Source organism: Antechinus flavipes, chromosome 3 (assembly GCF_016432865.1).
Source record: "Antechinus flavipes isolate AdamAnt ecotype Samford, QLD, Australia chromosome 3, AdamAnt_v2, whole genome shotgun sequence".
Lineage (NCBI taxonomy): Eukaryota > Metazoa > Chordata > Mammalia > Dasyuromorphia > Dasyuridae > Antechinus > Antechinus flavipes.
This window is the reverse complement of record NC_067400.1, coordinates 241,682,890-241,697,802: the sequence shown is the minus strand read 5'-3', so window position 1 is coordinate 241,697,802 and position 14,913 is coordinate 241,682,890. Positions and strand designations below refer to the sequence as shown.

The window sequence follows — 14,913 nt, the reverse complement described above, 5'->3', positions numbered from 1 at the left end:
GCTGCTTTTAATACTTTTAATACTATCACTACTTTCCCACTTTGTCCCCAAATTTTTCACCTCTTTACAAAAGCCCTTACTTATAGATACTCCTGCTACAAGCAATGTTTGAAATTTAAATATATATATATGCATGTATATATACATATATGTGTGTGTATGTATGTGTGTGTGTGTGTGTGTGTGTGTGTGTGTGTGTATATATATATATATATATATATATATATATATATATATATATATATATATATATAGTATGTGTGTGTGTGTGTGTGTGTGTGTGTGTACATATCAATCAGTTTTTTTGAGTTAGGGTTTGATATTTATTGTATTGATCAGTGTTTTATTAAATCTTTAAAGTTGTTTAAATTTACAGTGCTGTTGCTATTGTATAAATAGTTCTCCTAGTTAGACTCATCCTACTTGACATAATTTTATACAACTTTCCCCATATTTCTTTGATTCCATCCCTTTGGTCATTTCTTATTGTACAATAGTGTTCCATTTGTTCAGTTGTTCCTCAGTTGTGGAAACTCACTTATATTATATCACTATATATAATTTGATATAAAGTTAAAGGAATAAACTATTTGTAGTAGACTTGCAGTTTTATGAAGAATCTGCCCTTTCTAGCCTTTTTACATGGAAATATGCATATTTATTGACAATTTTCTACTTTATGGCAAGGGGAAAAGTCTGGATTTGTTATAGCCAATTGTTTTTCTAATAATATAAAAGGAAGAAGGAAAAATAATTTTATTTACCTAATTATTTCCTTAATTAATAAATTTTGTTTTCATACAAATCATCTCCCCCCCAAAAGTTGCAATAAATTAACTAAAATGTGTAATCAATCAACAAACATTTAAATGCCTACCATGTTCCAAGTACTATTTTAAGTGCTAGGGAGACAAACACTAAGTGCTAAGTGAGACAATTCTCGTGCTAAAGAATCTTATATTCTGCCAGGTTAAATCATGTTCACAGAAAAGTAATTATAATATTTAAATAAAACCAATACTTAAACATTCATGAAAAAGAGGTGAGTAAAGTCAAATAAAAGTGATTTTCACTGATTCAATTTTATATTTTTAAAGTTTACTATTGTTAAAAGAAAAAGTATATGCAATTAATTTATTTAATAATCATACAAGTATATTTAAAATGTTCTATTACTACCTCCTGAATATTGTTTTTTAAATTCTTATTTTATTATTTCCAGTGTTAAAGTTTTATCAAGTTACTGAAGATACAAGTAAAAAGAACTATTTCTACTTGTTGCTATATTTCTCAATTTTTATTTTAAAAATAGATAATTCCAAATTAAATAGAAATTATTTTCATTTCATTTCTTTCTCTTCATCAATGTTGTTCACTGTGTATGACATGAATTTTGTTGATATTTGATATTTATTACAGTACTAAGTTGCATAGCTATAGTAATTCTTTGGGTGTTATTTTCTTTATTCTATACCACTTCATACAATTTTTATATTTCTACAGCATTCCATATTTCTATTGAAAACTTTTACAACAACTTTTGAGAGAGTCCAGACTTATGATTATATCAGTATAGGAATCTTACAAATGTGAACTTCCTCTACTAATGTAAATCTCCATTTGTTTTATGACCTTTAGTCTTAGCAAACTGTCTCAGGCAATTCAGAAGTTGTTTATTCATATATTATTACTAAAGAAACAATAATATTCAAATTCCTTTATTTACTACAATTTGTTCAGCCATTTCCTATTAAATGCTAATATAATACTTTAGAAATACTAATTTTCATTGTAAAAATTAGAGAAAATACACTTACCAAACTTCCAAAGAAAGATAGTTGCAATCACAGCACCAATAAGTATTATTCCAATGCTAATGGCAACACATATGATTTTTTTGGCCTCTAGAATAAAGTGGGGAAAAGAAAGTGTGTAAAACAAAATCAAACTATCACATACTCAGCTCCCTACATGTTGTAACTTATTTAATAACTTATTTAAAACATACTGACCTATAAAAACTTAATTTCTTATTTTTGTTAAAATCTGTGTTAGGAATTCAAACAACTTGGGGATAGCTAGATGACATAGTGGATAGAGCACCAACAGTGAAGTCAAAAGGACTTGAGTTCAAATTCAGTCTCAGACACTTAATACTTTCTAGCTGTGTGACCCTGGATAAGTCACTTAATCCCAATTGCCTCAAAAAAAAAATTTAAAAAAGTTTTTTACATGGATTCACACTTTTTACATGGATTTCACACATATGCCTATACATATCATCAGTAACAATTCTAGTTTTTGCTTTATTTGTATGAAGAGCAAGAAACAAAGAGTTTACCACTTCAACAGATCCATGATTTCACCACTATGGTTATAATCTACCTAGTTACAGATCTTAGCCCATCCAGACCTTCTTATTATATAGATTTCACCCACACATATGATATACCTAAGCTAAAATTTTTCCTCAAGGTTACCAAAACTAAATTCTTAGAAATAACTACATTAAAGAGACCCCCTAAAAACTAAAATGGATGAGATTATAAATACTCTAAGGAAAAAATGTTACTATACTAGAGTGATAACTATTATTAAGCAAGAAGAAACAATAATAAGAAAATGCACATATTTTTTTAGAAAATTTGAGTACTAAATGAATACAACAATGACCAAACAAAGATAACAAACTCAAAACAGAAACAAACAAATCAATTCACCAACATTTACTCAGGAAATGACTGATAGAGGCAACAGTATTAAGCAGAAAGAACATTGAACCAGAAATTTTGACTTAGGTTCTAAATACTATAATAATAAAAAGCTTACAATATATACCAATTTAAGATTTCAAGTAATATTCTCAACCCGAAGTTTTGTGTTGATATCATTTTTATTTTAGACAAATGTCATCTCTCTGCATATCAGTTTCATGTTCAACAAAAATAAAGGAATTGCACTATATAATTTCTCTTCTAGTTCTAATATTCCATATCTCTATAACTCTTATTTCAGAGTTTGGTCTAAGAAACAAGAGGTAGAAAGGAAAGGGAAAGAAAGATAAAGCAGTAAAGAGAAAAGGGGAAGAGACACAGAGAGAGAACATAGGCAGAGAGGTGGGTGAGTGGATAGGGCTTCCAGCCATAAGTCAGGAAGACCTGAGTTCAAATATAGCCTCAGATACTTGATAACTACATGTTCCTGGGCTAGTCACTTAACCCAGATTGCCTCAAAATATATTTTTTAAAGGGGGCCGATTTCAAATTCTGAAGAGTTGGTTTGCATTCTGGGATCCATTTCCTATTATTTATGACATTCTGGCCAAAATCATTTAATTTCTCTGAATAACATTTCCTAATATGAAAAAGGATAATAATAATTATAGTATTAATCTCATTGAGTTGTTATAAAATAATAAAAAATGTGAGCTATCATGTTTCTTCATCTTGGAAAATCAATAAATATCCTACTTGTATTATAATAACCATGATTCACTCAAGAGTATCTTAAATATACAAGGCACTATACTTATAATAATTCTGTAAATCAGATTGGACAAATATTGTCTCTGTTTTAATGATAAAATATAGCCTTCAGAGAATTATAATACTTCAGAAGCAGCTCTGGAACTAAAGGAAGTACATTATTTTTACCCAAAATTAAAAGAAAAGTAGAAATACAAACCAAGAGATAACCAGAAGTAGTACAATTCAAGTTCAAAGGGACTGCACAAATATGTCCAAGCTTCTGATTTTATAATGAAGAAACTTAAGATGAGATTTTTTAAGTGAAATGATTTATCCAAGGTCACATTTACCCAAGCAGTAGTATGAAAGAAAAAATTCTAGCCTGAAGATCAAGAGATATTGTAGCTCAAATTCTACCTTTAACACTCACTAATTATGTGGCCATAGGCAATCCATTTAGTTTCTCAGTCAGCTTTCCTAAACTGTAAAATAGGAATAATGCCTATATAGTATTTACCTGATAGGATTTGATGATATTAAAACCTGATAACATAAAGCACTTTGTAAAGTTTAAAATGTTATATTTGTCAACAATTATTGTAGGTAAAAAATATAACCAAAAACCAACCCAATATTTTTTGTACCTTCATTTACTTGGAGGAATAAAAACCTTTTTTATTCTTATTATCCAAAAGAATACAAAAGAGGAAGTGGTTAGGCTGGGAATGAAAAATGAGAAGAGTCTATCAGTCCTTTTCTAAATCACTCTCACCTCCTCTTGATAAAAGTTAACTTTAGGTAAAATTAATCCTCTAGGTTACATTTCTGGCAAGAGGGCTTTCAAGAACACACACCTAGATAATGTTACATCATGCTTTCTGTCCTTTTCACCTGGAGATGATGATGGTGACAATCAACAGAGAAGTGTTACTATAATTTTCAGCACTCAAAAAAAGTCTTTCATGCTTTATTTGTAGAAAAGACAAGGAAATGTAGTTTAAAGAAAAAACACATTCACAATTAAGTGGATTTGAAACTGGTTGGCTCTCTAAAACCAGTTGTTAGATGTTTGGTCTCCAGTGAGGTGTTTCCTGGGATCTATGCCCTGTGTTGCTTAACATTTTTTATAAATGATTTGAATAAAGGCACTTATGATATATTTATCAAATTTATCAAATTGTGTACTTAACACAAAACCACTAGCAATAATAATACAATAGGACAACCAGATGGTAAAAGACTAGAATGTTGAGCTGGATCAAATATGATACGATTTAGTATAAATAAATATAAAGTGAATTTCAAAATTCAACTGAAAATACAAGATGAGGGAAGTATAGCTAGATATTGGTTTATCAGAAAAAATGCTAGTGATTTTAAAGTGGACAGAAGGTTGAATTTGTGTCAGCACTCTTAGATGGCAACTTCAAAAGTTAATGAAATCCTGGACTATTTTAAGAAAGACAGAGTTTCGAGAAATCAAGAAGTAATAGTTGTCTCTACCCTGGTGAGACAAGATGTGGAGATTTTATTCAATTTTGGTCCTTGCATTTTAAGGGCAATGATAAACTGGAGAACATCCAGAGGAAAGTAACCAGGATGATGAAAGATCTCAAATTGATTATTACAAAGAGATTGAAAGAATGAAGAATACTTAGTCAAAAATATTTAAGGAACACATGATAGGTCCATATTAGTATTTAAAGGACTATCACATAGGAAAAAGATTCTACTTGTTCTCTTTGGCCCTAGAGAGTAGAATTAGGAGTGATGGTGGCAGATTTATGAAGACAAATTTAGGCTTCATTATTCTTCAGGTTTCAATTGAACTAGTGGTCAAAGGTCCTTTCTTGTTAGGTGGTTCTGAATCAGTCTTCCAATGATTTTTGTCTTCTAATGATTTTGTGCTCTACACTCCAACTTCTTAAAATAAGGTTCCCAGCCCCATGTGTCTTCCTGTAATTGAATGTGGGGATCATGAAATCATGATTTATTATCAGGAAATATTTGATTGGTATGCCCATTTAATAAACCTATATAACAGAGTCATTATGAGTAGAAATAGGTTTTTAAAAACGCTCTTCCCTACACAGTACATACTTGATATTGTATTTCTTTGTAGACTGCCCAGGATTAGGTAGAGACATTGCTAAATGGAGAGATGGACTTGAACTCAGATAACTTCAGTATGTATCCTGATTCAGCCACTTGTAGCCACATGAAATAAGACAAACCCATTCAGTTTTTGAATCTTTGCCTCTTTATCTGTAAAAATGAATTGGTGTGATTGAGGAGGTACCTTCCTCTTATAACATATAGCAATTCAATGAATGGAAAAAGCTAACTGTTCCTATTATTCCTTTGTTCTTGCCAAATTAACTAATCACCTTAGGTAACTCCTTGGTAAACAAGATAACCATAGCAAAGTCTGGATTCTTTTCAAGGAGGCAGAATCAATTACCCTACTAGACCAACAGAGAAAATTCAAAGAGCACTATTAGAGTAAGAGGTAGCAGAATAGATGTGAGGAATATGAGTAAGAATTAAGGTGGAAGGCAGAAACAAGGGAACTTGAAGTTCAGGGAGAATTTTGTAGAGAACAGAAAAAAATAAGAAGGAAGAAAAAGAGGATAAAATTAAAGTACAAATAAGAGAAAATGAATGAAAAAAATTAGTCTAGAAATCGCATTTTCTTAAAAACCCATCCCATCTACCATAGAGAAAGTCTGATATGCTGACTCCAAGGAAACTCTTTCAGTATCAATTAGTCTTCACAAGGAAATTGAATTCATTAATGTCATATTCATAGAGCTAATATATACATAACACTGTGTTGGGAGGGGGAGGGAGAGAAGGAAAATATCAAGTAAAAGTAAAAGACAGCCCTTGCTTTCTAGGCTAACAATGCTATGAGAGATAAGACATACACATCTGAGAAAATATAAGTAGGAATGAAATAATATTTGATAGTATTAGAAAATAAATGCTATGAAGTTTAGCTTTGAGGGAGGTCACTGTGAGGAAGGTCAAGAAGGTCTATGGGGAGGAGGGGAATGAGATTTAATCTGGGTCTTGCAGAGTACATAGGTTTTGAAAACTCAATAGAAATAGCATGAACAAAGATTTGAAGCAGGAAAAACCATGTGAGTTATATAAAAGATTTATTCTGGGGAAAAATAATAAGAGAAGGTTTAATGAATAGAGTAAGACTATGGCATGTTTATTTAAGGTAAAAAAAAAATGTAAAATGGATCATACTTGAAGTAAATACTATCCCAGATGAAGATTTTGGTTGTAAATGGACAGCTGGTGGTGTTGAAGTATCAGTAATAACTCTTGGAATGTATTGTGGCACTGCTGAAGCACAATATGGAGCTGGATAAGGTACATAAGCATTAGTATTCACAAGATGTCCTGGAGGATAGTTTTCCAGTTGATAACCATGGTTTTCATAGTATGGTCCAAATGCTGGTGGCCCCTAAATAATTGAGAAGGGAGAAAAAAATGCAAATTCCTTAATTGTCCTACACAATTAAAAAAAACCACATTCAATTCTAACAAAACAAAAAAAGCAACATACATCTTATATAGTAAAATTGAATTAACCAGAATCTTTCATGTTAATTAGGGTAATAGATCAATGTAATCAAAGTTAAGAAGAAATAGGAAAATGAGCTGATAATGATTTGATTTCACCAAACTTTCAAGAAGGCATTTAGCCACTTATCTCCCATGTCTAAGAAATGATATTCATTCTAACATTTGTTAAGTACCTACTAAGTGGTAAATAAGAAAGACCACTTGGCATACTGGATAGACAATTGGAATGGACACAGGAAAATCTACCTGCGTGTCCCTCTTTTAATTTATAATAATGGTTTGATTCTGGGTAAATAATTTTTCCATGTCCCAAGTAATTCTTAGAAGAATATGAATTATAAAGTGTATACCAATCTATACTAGGAGAGATAATTCCAGAGGAAGAGGAAGAAGAAAAGGAGGATAAAGAGGAAGGACAAGAATCAAGTGATAAAAGGATTTAAAATGACACTTCTGAATTTGCTTAATTATCTGTATACAAGATGTATATAGGAAAAAGCATAAAACAAAGTTAAACAGTCAAAAGAGATTCAAATAAATACTTTAGACAAAAAGGGAGATAACATTCAGGGCAGGGGCAGGGAGGAGGAGGAGTTAAGAAAATCTTTACCAATGATGAAGTGGAATCTATCTAAACCAATTCTTGAAAAAAGCTATGGATTGTTAGAGACAGAGATGAGATAGGATTGTACTGCTAGATTTGTAAAGATGCTGAGCTAGGAAATAAATTGTCAAGATAATAATCCATTTTGGCTGAAATTATGAAATGAGGGGGGAAAGGAACGAGTAGATATCTTTTTAGCAAGATTGTGACGGTCCTTAATAATTAGGTTAAGGAAATTCTTAAACAGGGGAACAATAAAGTATCTGCTTTTAAAATACTATTTTGGTCATAGAGTGAAGAAGGGATTAGAAAAGGTAAAGAAGGAAGACAGAATTAAAGCATTAATAGTTTAAGAAATAATTCTCATCATTGATAGAATTCTCTACCACCTCAGACTACCTTATTTACTTGTCTGCATCCATGTTGTATACCACAGGGAAAGGTAAGCTTCTTTTTAAGACTATTTATTTGCCTTTTCTCTTTATATCCCCAGCACCTAAAAACAAAACCAAAAAACCAATCTTCCAAGAATCTTCCTCATCTCATATCTCCCTGAAATTTGCTCTTGTTCTGTCATTTATTCATATCTGATTCAGTGATCCTATGAACCATGTAAGTCCATGGGATTTTCTTGGTAAAGATATTGAAGTGGTTTGGCTTTCCTCCTCCCCTGGATCCTTTTGTCAGGAAGAGGTTAAATGACTTGCTTAGGGTCACAGTTAGGGAGTATCTAATGCTGAATTTGAATTCAGGTTTTTCTGAATCCAGGTCCAGGATTCTATGTACTAAGCCACCAGATGTCTGTCCCCTAATTTTATCCTTCTTATTATCTCAGAAGGCAGAAACAAACAAGTACCAATACTTTCTCCTCTAAAGGTACCTTCCATCTAGCTTTGCATTTGTCATGTATGTACTTAAGTATATAAATGAGAGATTTTCATATATAATGAAAGATGTCTCATTAAAATGTAAGTCTCTATGAGGAAGGGCTACTTTTTTGCTTTTTGTTTTTGTTTTCCAGTATCCCCAGAACTTGAAAAATGCTTCATAGTTAGTCAATCAATAAGCATAAATGCTTAATAAATGTTTGTTAATATCTAATTGGGCTTTTGTCCTTTTTCTATTTAAAAAAAGGAGTATTAATTGTACAATCCATCAGAGCAATTATACAATTGACTCTCATCATCTGAACTCTTCTTTGCCAACATGCCAATAAATAGAATCCTAGCTTTTTCTGTAACTTGCCCAAGAATAATTAGATAGTAAGAAAAGCCAAGAATGAAACTCAGTTTTTTCACTTCAAATCCAGCATTCTTTTTAATGCACCATGCAATTTCCTTCTTTCTTCTATCCCATTTTGCCTGTCATCCTCTAAGACATAAGATTTACAAACATAAACATTTCCCAGAAGTATTAGATCTTATTTAATTAATACTCTCATGTTATGATAATTTATAACATCATTAAAATTCAGTTCAATAAACATTTGTTAAGTGTCTTTATTGTGCCAGGCACTGTGCTAAGCAATGGGGAAACAAATAGAGGCAAAAGACAGTTACTGCCTTCAATGAATTTCTAATCTAACTATAATGATTATAAATCATTATTCTCTAAATATAATTATATATCAATATAAATACAATCAACATGAAACAAATATTTACAAAACAATCAATATACAGAATGGGAAATAATTTATAAAGGGAAAGCACTAGAATTAAGAGGGGTTAAAAAAGTCTTCTTGTAGAGGGTAGAATTTTATTCAAAACTTAAAGGAAGCCAGGGAGCTCAGTAGTCAGGGAGAAGGTGAACATTACAAGCGTAGAGGATAGCTAGAGAAAATGCCTGGAGCAGAGATATGGAGTATCTTTGTGAAACATAGAGACCAGTATCATTTGACTAAAGAATAGGAGTGGGGAGTAAAGTGTAAGAAGTTTGGAAAGGTAGAAAGGAGCTGGCATATGAAAAATTTTAAATGCCAGACAGCATTTTGTATGCTCCTGGAATTAATAAGAAGCACTGGAGTTTATTGAGAAGAAAAGGTGTTAGAGGCCAGGATTGCTGTAATCAGAATGTGTTTTAAGAAAATCACTTTAGTGGCTGAATAGAGAATAAATTGGGGATGAGGACAGACTTAAGATAGATAGATTCTAATGCAGCAATCAGTGGCTGCTTTTGTTCACATGAGGGAAATTTAAGCAATTCTGATCATATTATAAACATATACAGTTTTCATTCTTTAAGAAAATTGAAGTTTTCTGGGTAGAAAGTTTTATATTCATAAACCATCAATCATGCCTTTATTTACCTTGAAAAATCCACCACAATCCTAATTACCTAATAAGTAATTTTTATCTTCAGGCTCTGGGTGTACATTTTTCCCTGACTACTAATTATAACAAGTGGAATAAAATTATAATGTGTCAAGGAACCAAGAAATAATCTATTTGTTTTCTGTTGTTTATATGAGGTATTCTTTAATAATTTCTTGAACTATACTCTTCAGATTCCTTTTTGCTTAATTTTCCTGTTCTTATTTTCTAGGCAATTAAAAAAAATTGCTTCAATGAAGTGATAACTTCATTAAAGATATTCTCAATCTGTGTATAGATTCTGGTACTCATCATTTTTTGTTATTATAGCTGGGGCAGTAGTCGTAGAGGTTGTTATTTTCTCAGTCACCTTTTTTTGTATCAAGAATGTCTCGCCTCCATATCTTTAGTATCTTCCTCTACTTTCAAATCATTTAATCATTCTTCCTAATTTATATTCAGTCCCTCCATGCACAATAATATCAGCTGCAGCAAGAGATGACATATATATATATATATATATGATAGGTTTCAAATGAGTATATGTGTATGTTGGGTTTCTTTTTAAATTGTATTGTTTAATATAATTTTTGCAGATGCTTTTCATTTTTCTTCTTTTTGTAATCCTTAATCTGTTTTTATCCTTGAAAACCCTTGGGATAATTTCCTTAAATATCTTGACTAGCTTTTTTGAGTGGAGGAGCTTACAGGGAGGAAGAAAGAGAAACTGATTTTACCTTCCAATGCTTCTCTCTGGTTTAAGTCAGATAATCGATCATTCTTTTTTTTTTTTTTTTGGTAAGACTTTACATACAAGTATACACTCTCACCTGTTGTTGCTTTTACATGGTTTCTATTTGACAACTGAGTCAAATATTTCCTAAGGCATTTGCAACTTACTGTAGAAATTATTTTGCATTGGTTTAACATCTCCATGAAATTATTGTCAGTGATGCTATTTCTTCTGTTTCCTGATTCCAATTTTTCCATTTTTCAAGAGCACATTGTTCTGTAATAAATACTAATTTTGTGCCATTTCTTTTTTCCCATTATGATGCTTTCATGTTTATTATAAATTCTATATTCTATTCCAATGAGGAAATGATATGACTGTTCAAACAGTTGACCCAGGAACAATTCCACTTCCATTATTTTTTTTTTCCTATTTAAAGATGGTCAATTTTACTGTGATATCCTAACAATATTTTTAAATTAAGAGCTTCATAATATTATGGAGCTTCTTTCTGAATGATATAGAATCTTCAAGCTCTCTTGTTTCTTTCTCTTGAACCATCCCTTTTCATATATTTCCCAATATCCTCACCTTTTCTCACCTTTTCATTGAATGCACAAAGCATCAGAGAATAAGTTAACTTAATTTGAAAATTTCATTCTTTCTTATACCAATGTTAATTCTTCCTTAATTTTTTTTTTAAAAATACATCATTTAAAACATTCTTAGAGGAAAATTTGTTACTTTTTTTTCCTCATCTGCATTATCACTAGTACTTTATCTATTTTAGGTATGTTGTTTTCTTGTTTCTATTTTCTTTTTAAAAGACATTTTCTCACATTTTACTATTCATATTAGTGTTTGTGGTAGGGTGTGACAGAAGCCTAACTTCTATTAGAGAGAAGTATCTCTCACTGAACAATCACAACTAAAAAGCTGTACACATATAAACATGGAGAAAACTGGACAAAAAAAATACCATAAAAATTATTTAATATACCAGGATGAAAATGCTTTACACATAGTATATTTCCAAACCTTTACATAAATATATTTGTCATAAAAATGAATTATGAATTTTTATTACATACCTTCTATATTTTTGTTAATGCCTGTCATTTTAAAATTCAAATATTGATAAGCATGATCATTCCATTAGTAAAATTAAATTGCATGCAAATTTTATAAACTTTCAACAAATGTCACATATACAACAAATGTCACATGTCATGATATTATATACAAAATGGGGGTGTTATATACAAAACAGTTTAGTACCCTAAGAGTACCCATTTCACACAATTGTTATGAAGAGCAAATGAGATAAGTAAAATGTTTTGCATTTTAAAATTGTATATAAATTTTAACTATCATGATTATGCATTTTTTTTATCATGCACTCTAAAAAGCAGGTCATGCCCACATGCCATGGCAGCTTAATAATTAAAACAGTATTTACACTGTTATCTCCAAAGAAACATTCCTATTAAATGAATAAGCAAATATTGTCTGACTAGTATTAACTACTCTGCCACTTCCTCATCAATATATCTCTCTATAGTCTCTACAATCCAAAGAGTATAACAGTAAACCAAAAAAAAAGGGAACCCTATATATAATTCTTAATCTTAATGTTGTCATGGTAGGCCCAAAAAGGAACAAAGACAATTTTTTTTAAAAGCTTGTAAACATTTTTTAACCTACATTGAAACCATTTGAGAAATCAAATTATTAAAAAAGAAATTCAATCATATTAAAAAGAAATCAATCTGACAGCTATAGGGTTATCAAAAATAAGATGATTTAAAATTTAAAATATAGTGAGGAAAAAACAATGGAAAGAGGTACACATCCTATTAAACAGCAAGATATATTTCTAGATTTAAAAGAGAAAAACATCTATAAAGATTATTGTTCCCAGGTATGTAAATAAAAGAGACTGGAGAGTTGGGATCAGTAATTCTATATCTAGAAGAGGAAATTTTGGAAATAAAAGCCAGTATCTCCCAGTTCAATAAGGAAGAAATCGCATGACTATGGAACAGGTTCTTAGTTTTCTTTCTTCTTTTATACATAAATGAAGTCAAATCACACACACACACTTTCCTATTTCTCATGGCCATTCTTTTTTTCACCATCCTTCTTTCTACTTTTCCTTCTTTTTCCCCCATCTTCCTTCTCTAATCTCTGCATGCCAAAAGAGAGAGAGAGAGAGAGAGAATGGTAATATGATGGAAATGTATGCAATGGATACCAGAATATTGTATCATAGATCATTCCCTTAGGCATCATCACTTCATAAGTCTAAGAAAATAGGTCATTTAAAACATTCTTAGAGGAAAATTTGTTACTTTTTTTTCCTCATCTGCATTATCACTAGTACTTTATCTATTTTAGGTATGTTGTTTTCTTGTTTCTATTTTCTTTTTAAAAGACATTTTCTCACATTTTACTATTCATATTAGTGTTTGTGGTAGGGTGTGACAGAAGCCTAACTTCTATTAGAGAGAAGTATCTCTCACTGAACAATCACAACTAAAAAGCTGTACACATATAAACATGGAGAAAACTGGACAAAAAAAAATACCATAAAAATCATTTAATATACCAGGATGAAAATGCTTTACACATAGTATATTTCCAAACCTTTACATAAATATATTTGTCATAAAAATGAATTATGAATTTTTATTACATACCTTCTATATTTTTGTTAATGCCTGTCATTTTAAAATTCAAATATTGATAAGCATGATCATTCCATTAGTAAAATTAAATTGCATGCAAATTTTATAAACTTTCAACAAATGTCACATATACAACAAATGTCACATGTCATGATATTATATACAAAATGGGGGTGTTATATACAAAACAGTTTAGTACCCTAAGAGTACCCATTTCACACAATTGTTATGAAGATCAAATGAGATAAGTAAAATGTTTTGCATTTTAAAATTGTATATAAATTTTAACTATCATGATTATGCATTTTTTTTATCATGCACTCTAAAAAGCAGGTCATGCCCACATGCCATGGCAGTTTAATAATTAAAACAGTATTTACACTGTTATCTCCAAAGAAACATTCCTATTAAATGAATAAGCAAATATTGTCTGACTAGTATTAACTGCCACTTCCTCATCAATATATCTCTCTATAGTCTCTACAATCCAAAGAGTATAACAGTAAACCAAAAAAAAAGGGAACCCTATATATAATTCTTAATCTTAATGTTGTCATGGTAGGCCCAAAAAGGAACAAAGACAATTTTTTTTAAAAGCTTGTAAACATTTTTTAACCTACATTGAAACCATTTGAGAAATCAAATTATTAAAAAAGAAATTCAATCATATTAAAAAGAAATCAATCTGACAGCTATAGGGTTATCAAAAATAAGATGATTTAAAATTTAAAATATAGTGAGGAAAAAACAATGGAAAGAGGTACACATCCTATTAAACAGCAAGATATATTTCTAGATTTAAAAGAGAAAAACATCTATAAAGATTATTGTTCCCAGGTATGTAAATAAAAGAGACTGGAGAGTTGGGATCAGTAATTCTATATCTAGAAGAGGAAATTTTGGAAATAAAAGCCAGTATCTCCCAGTTCAATAAGGAAGAAATCGCATGACTATGGAACAGGTTCTTAGTTTTCTTTCTTCTTTTATACATAAATGAAGTCAAATCACACACACACACTTTCCTATTTCTCATGGCCATTCTTTTTTTCACCATCCTTCTTTCTACTTTTCCTTCTTTTTCCCCCATCTTCCTTCTCTAATCTCTGCATGCCAAAAGAGAGAGAGAGAGAGAGAGAATGGTAATATGATGGAAATGTATGCAATGGATACCAGAATATTGTATCATAGATCATTCCCTTAGGCATCATCACTTCATAAGTCTAAGAAAATAGGTCATTCTGAAGCTGGTCCTTAGACTCACCTCTAAAGTGGAAAATTACTGGGAAAATTAGAAAATTTATATAACTTTGTTCATTGTTCAAATAATAGATTTTAAAACCATGGACCATGTTACCAATGAAATTGACAGAAGCAGTTAAAGAACAAATAGTTTAAAAGATAATAATTAACTTACTGAATTTAAAGCCATTTTGGCTTTAACAGCAACAGCATCTGAAGTATTTGAAGGTAATCTGAAGTATTTGAAGAATTCCTAATGACCTAGAAGAAT

General features: G+C 30.6%; 1 protein-coding gene across 1 annotated transcript in view; it reads right to left on the bottom strand.

Annotated features, from left to right (window-relative positions):
* TMPRSS2 (transmembrane serine protease 2) overlaps positions 1–14,913 on the bottom strand; it is a 103,598-nt gene that overhangs the window by 59,279 nt on the left and 29,406 nt on the right. The window contains exons 2-4 of the mRNA XM_051984767.1: positions 14,818–14,903; positions 6,726–6,945; positions 1,818–1,904 (exon numbers count right to left, since the gene is read on the bottom strand). Coding sequence (XP_051840727.1) covers positions 1,818–1,904; positions 6,726–6,945; positions 14,818–14,832 — 322 coding nt within the window. The 5' untranslated portion in view covers positions 14,833–14,903. The remainder of the gene's footprint in view (positions 1–1,817; positions 1,905–6,725; positions 6,946–14,817; positions 14,904–14,913) is intronic.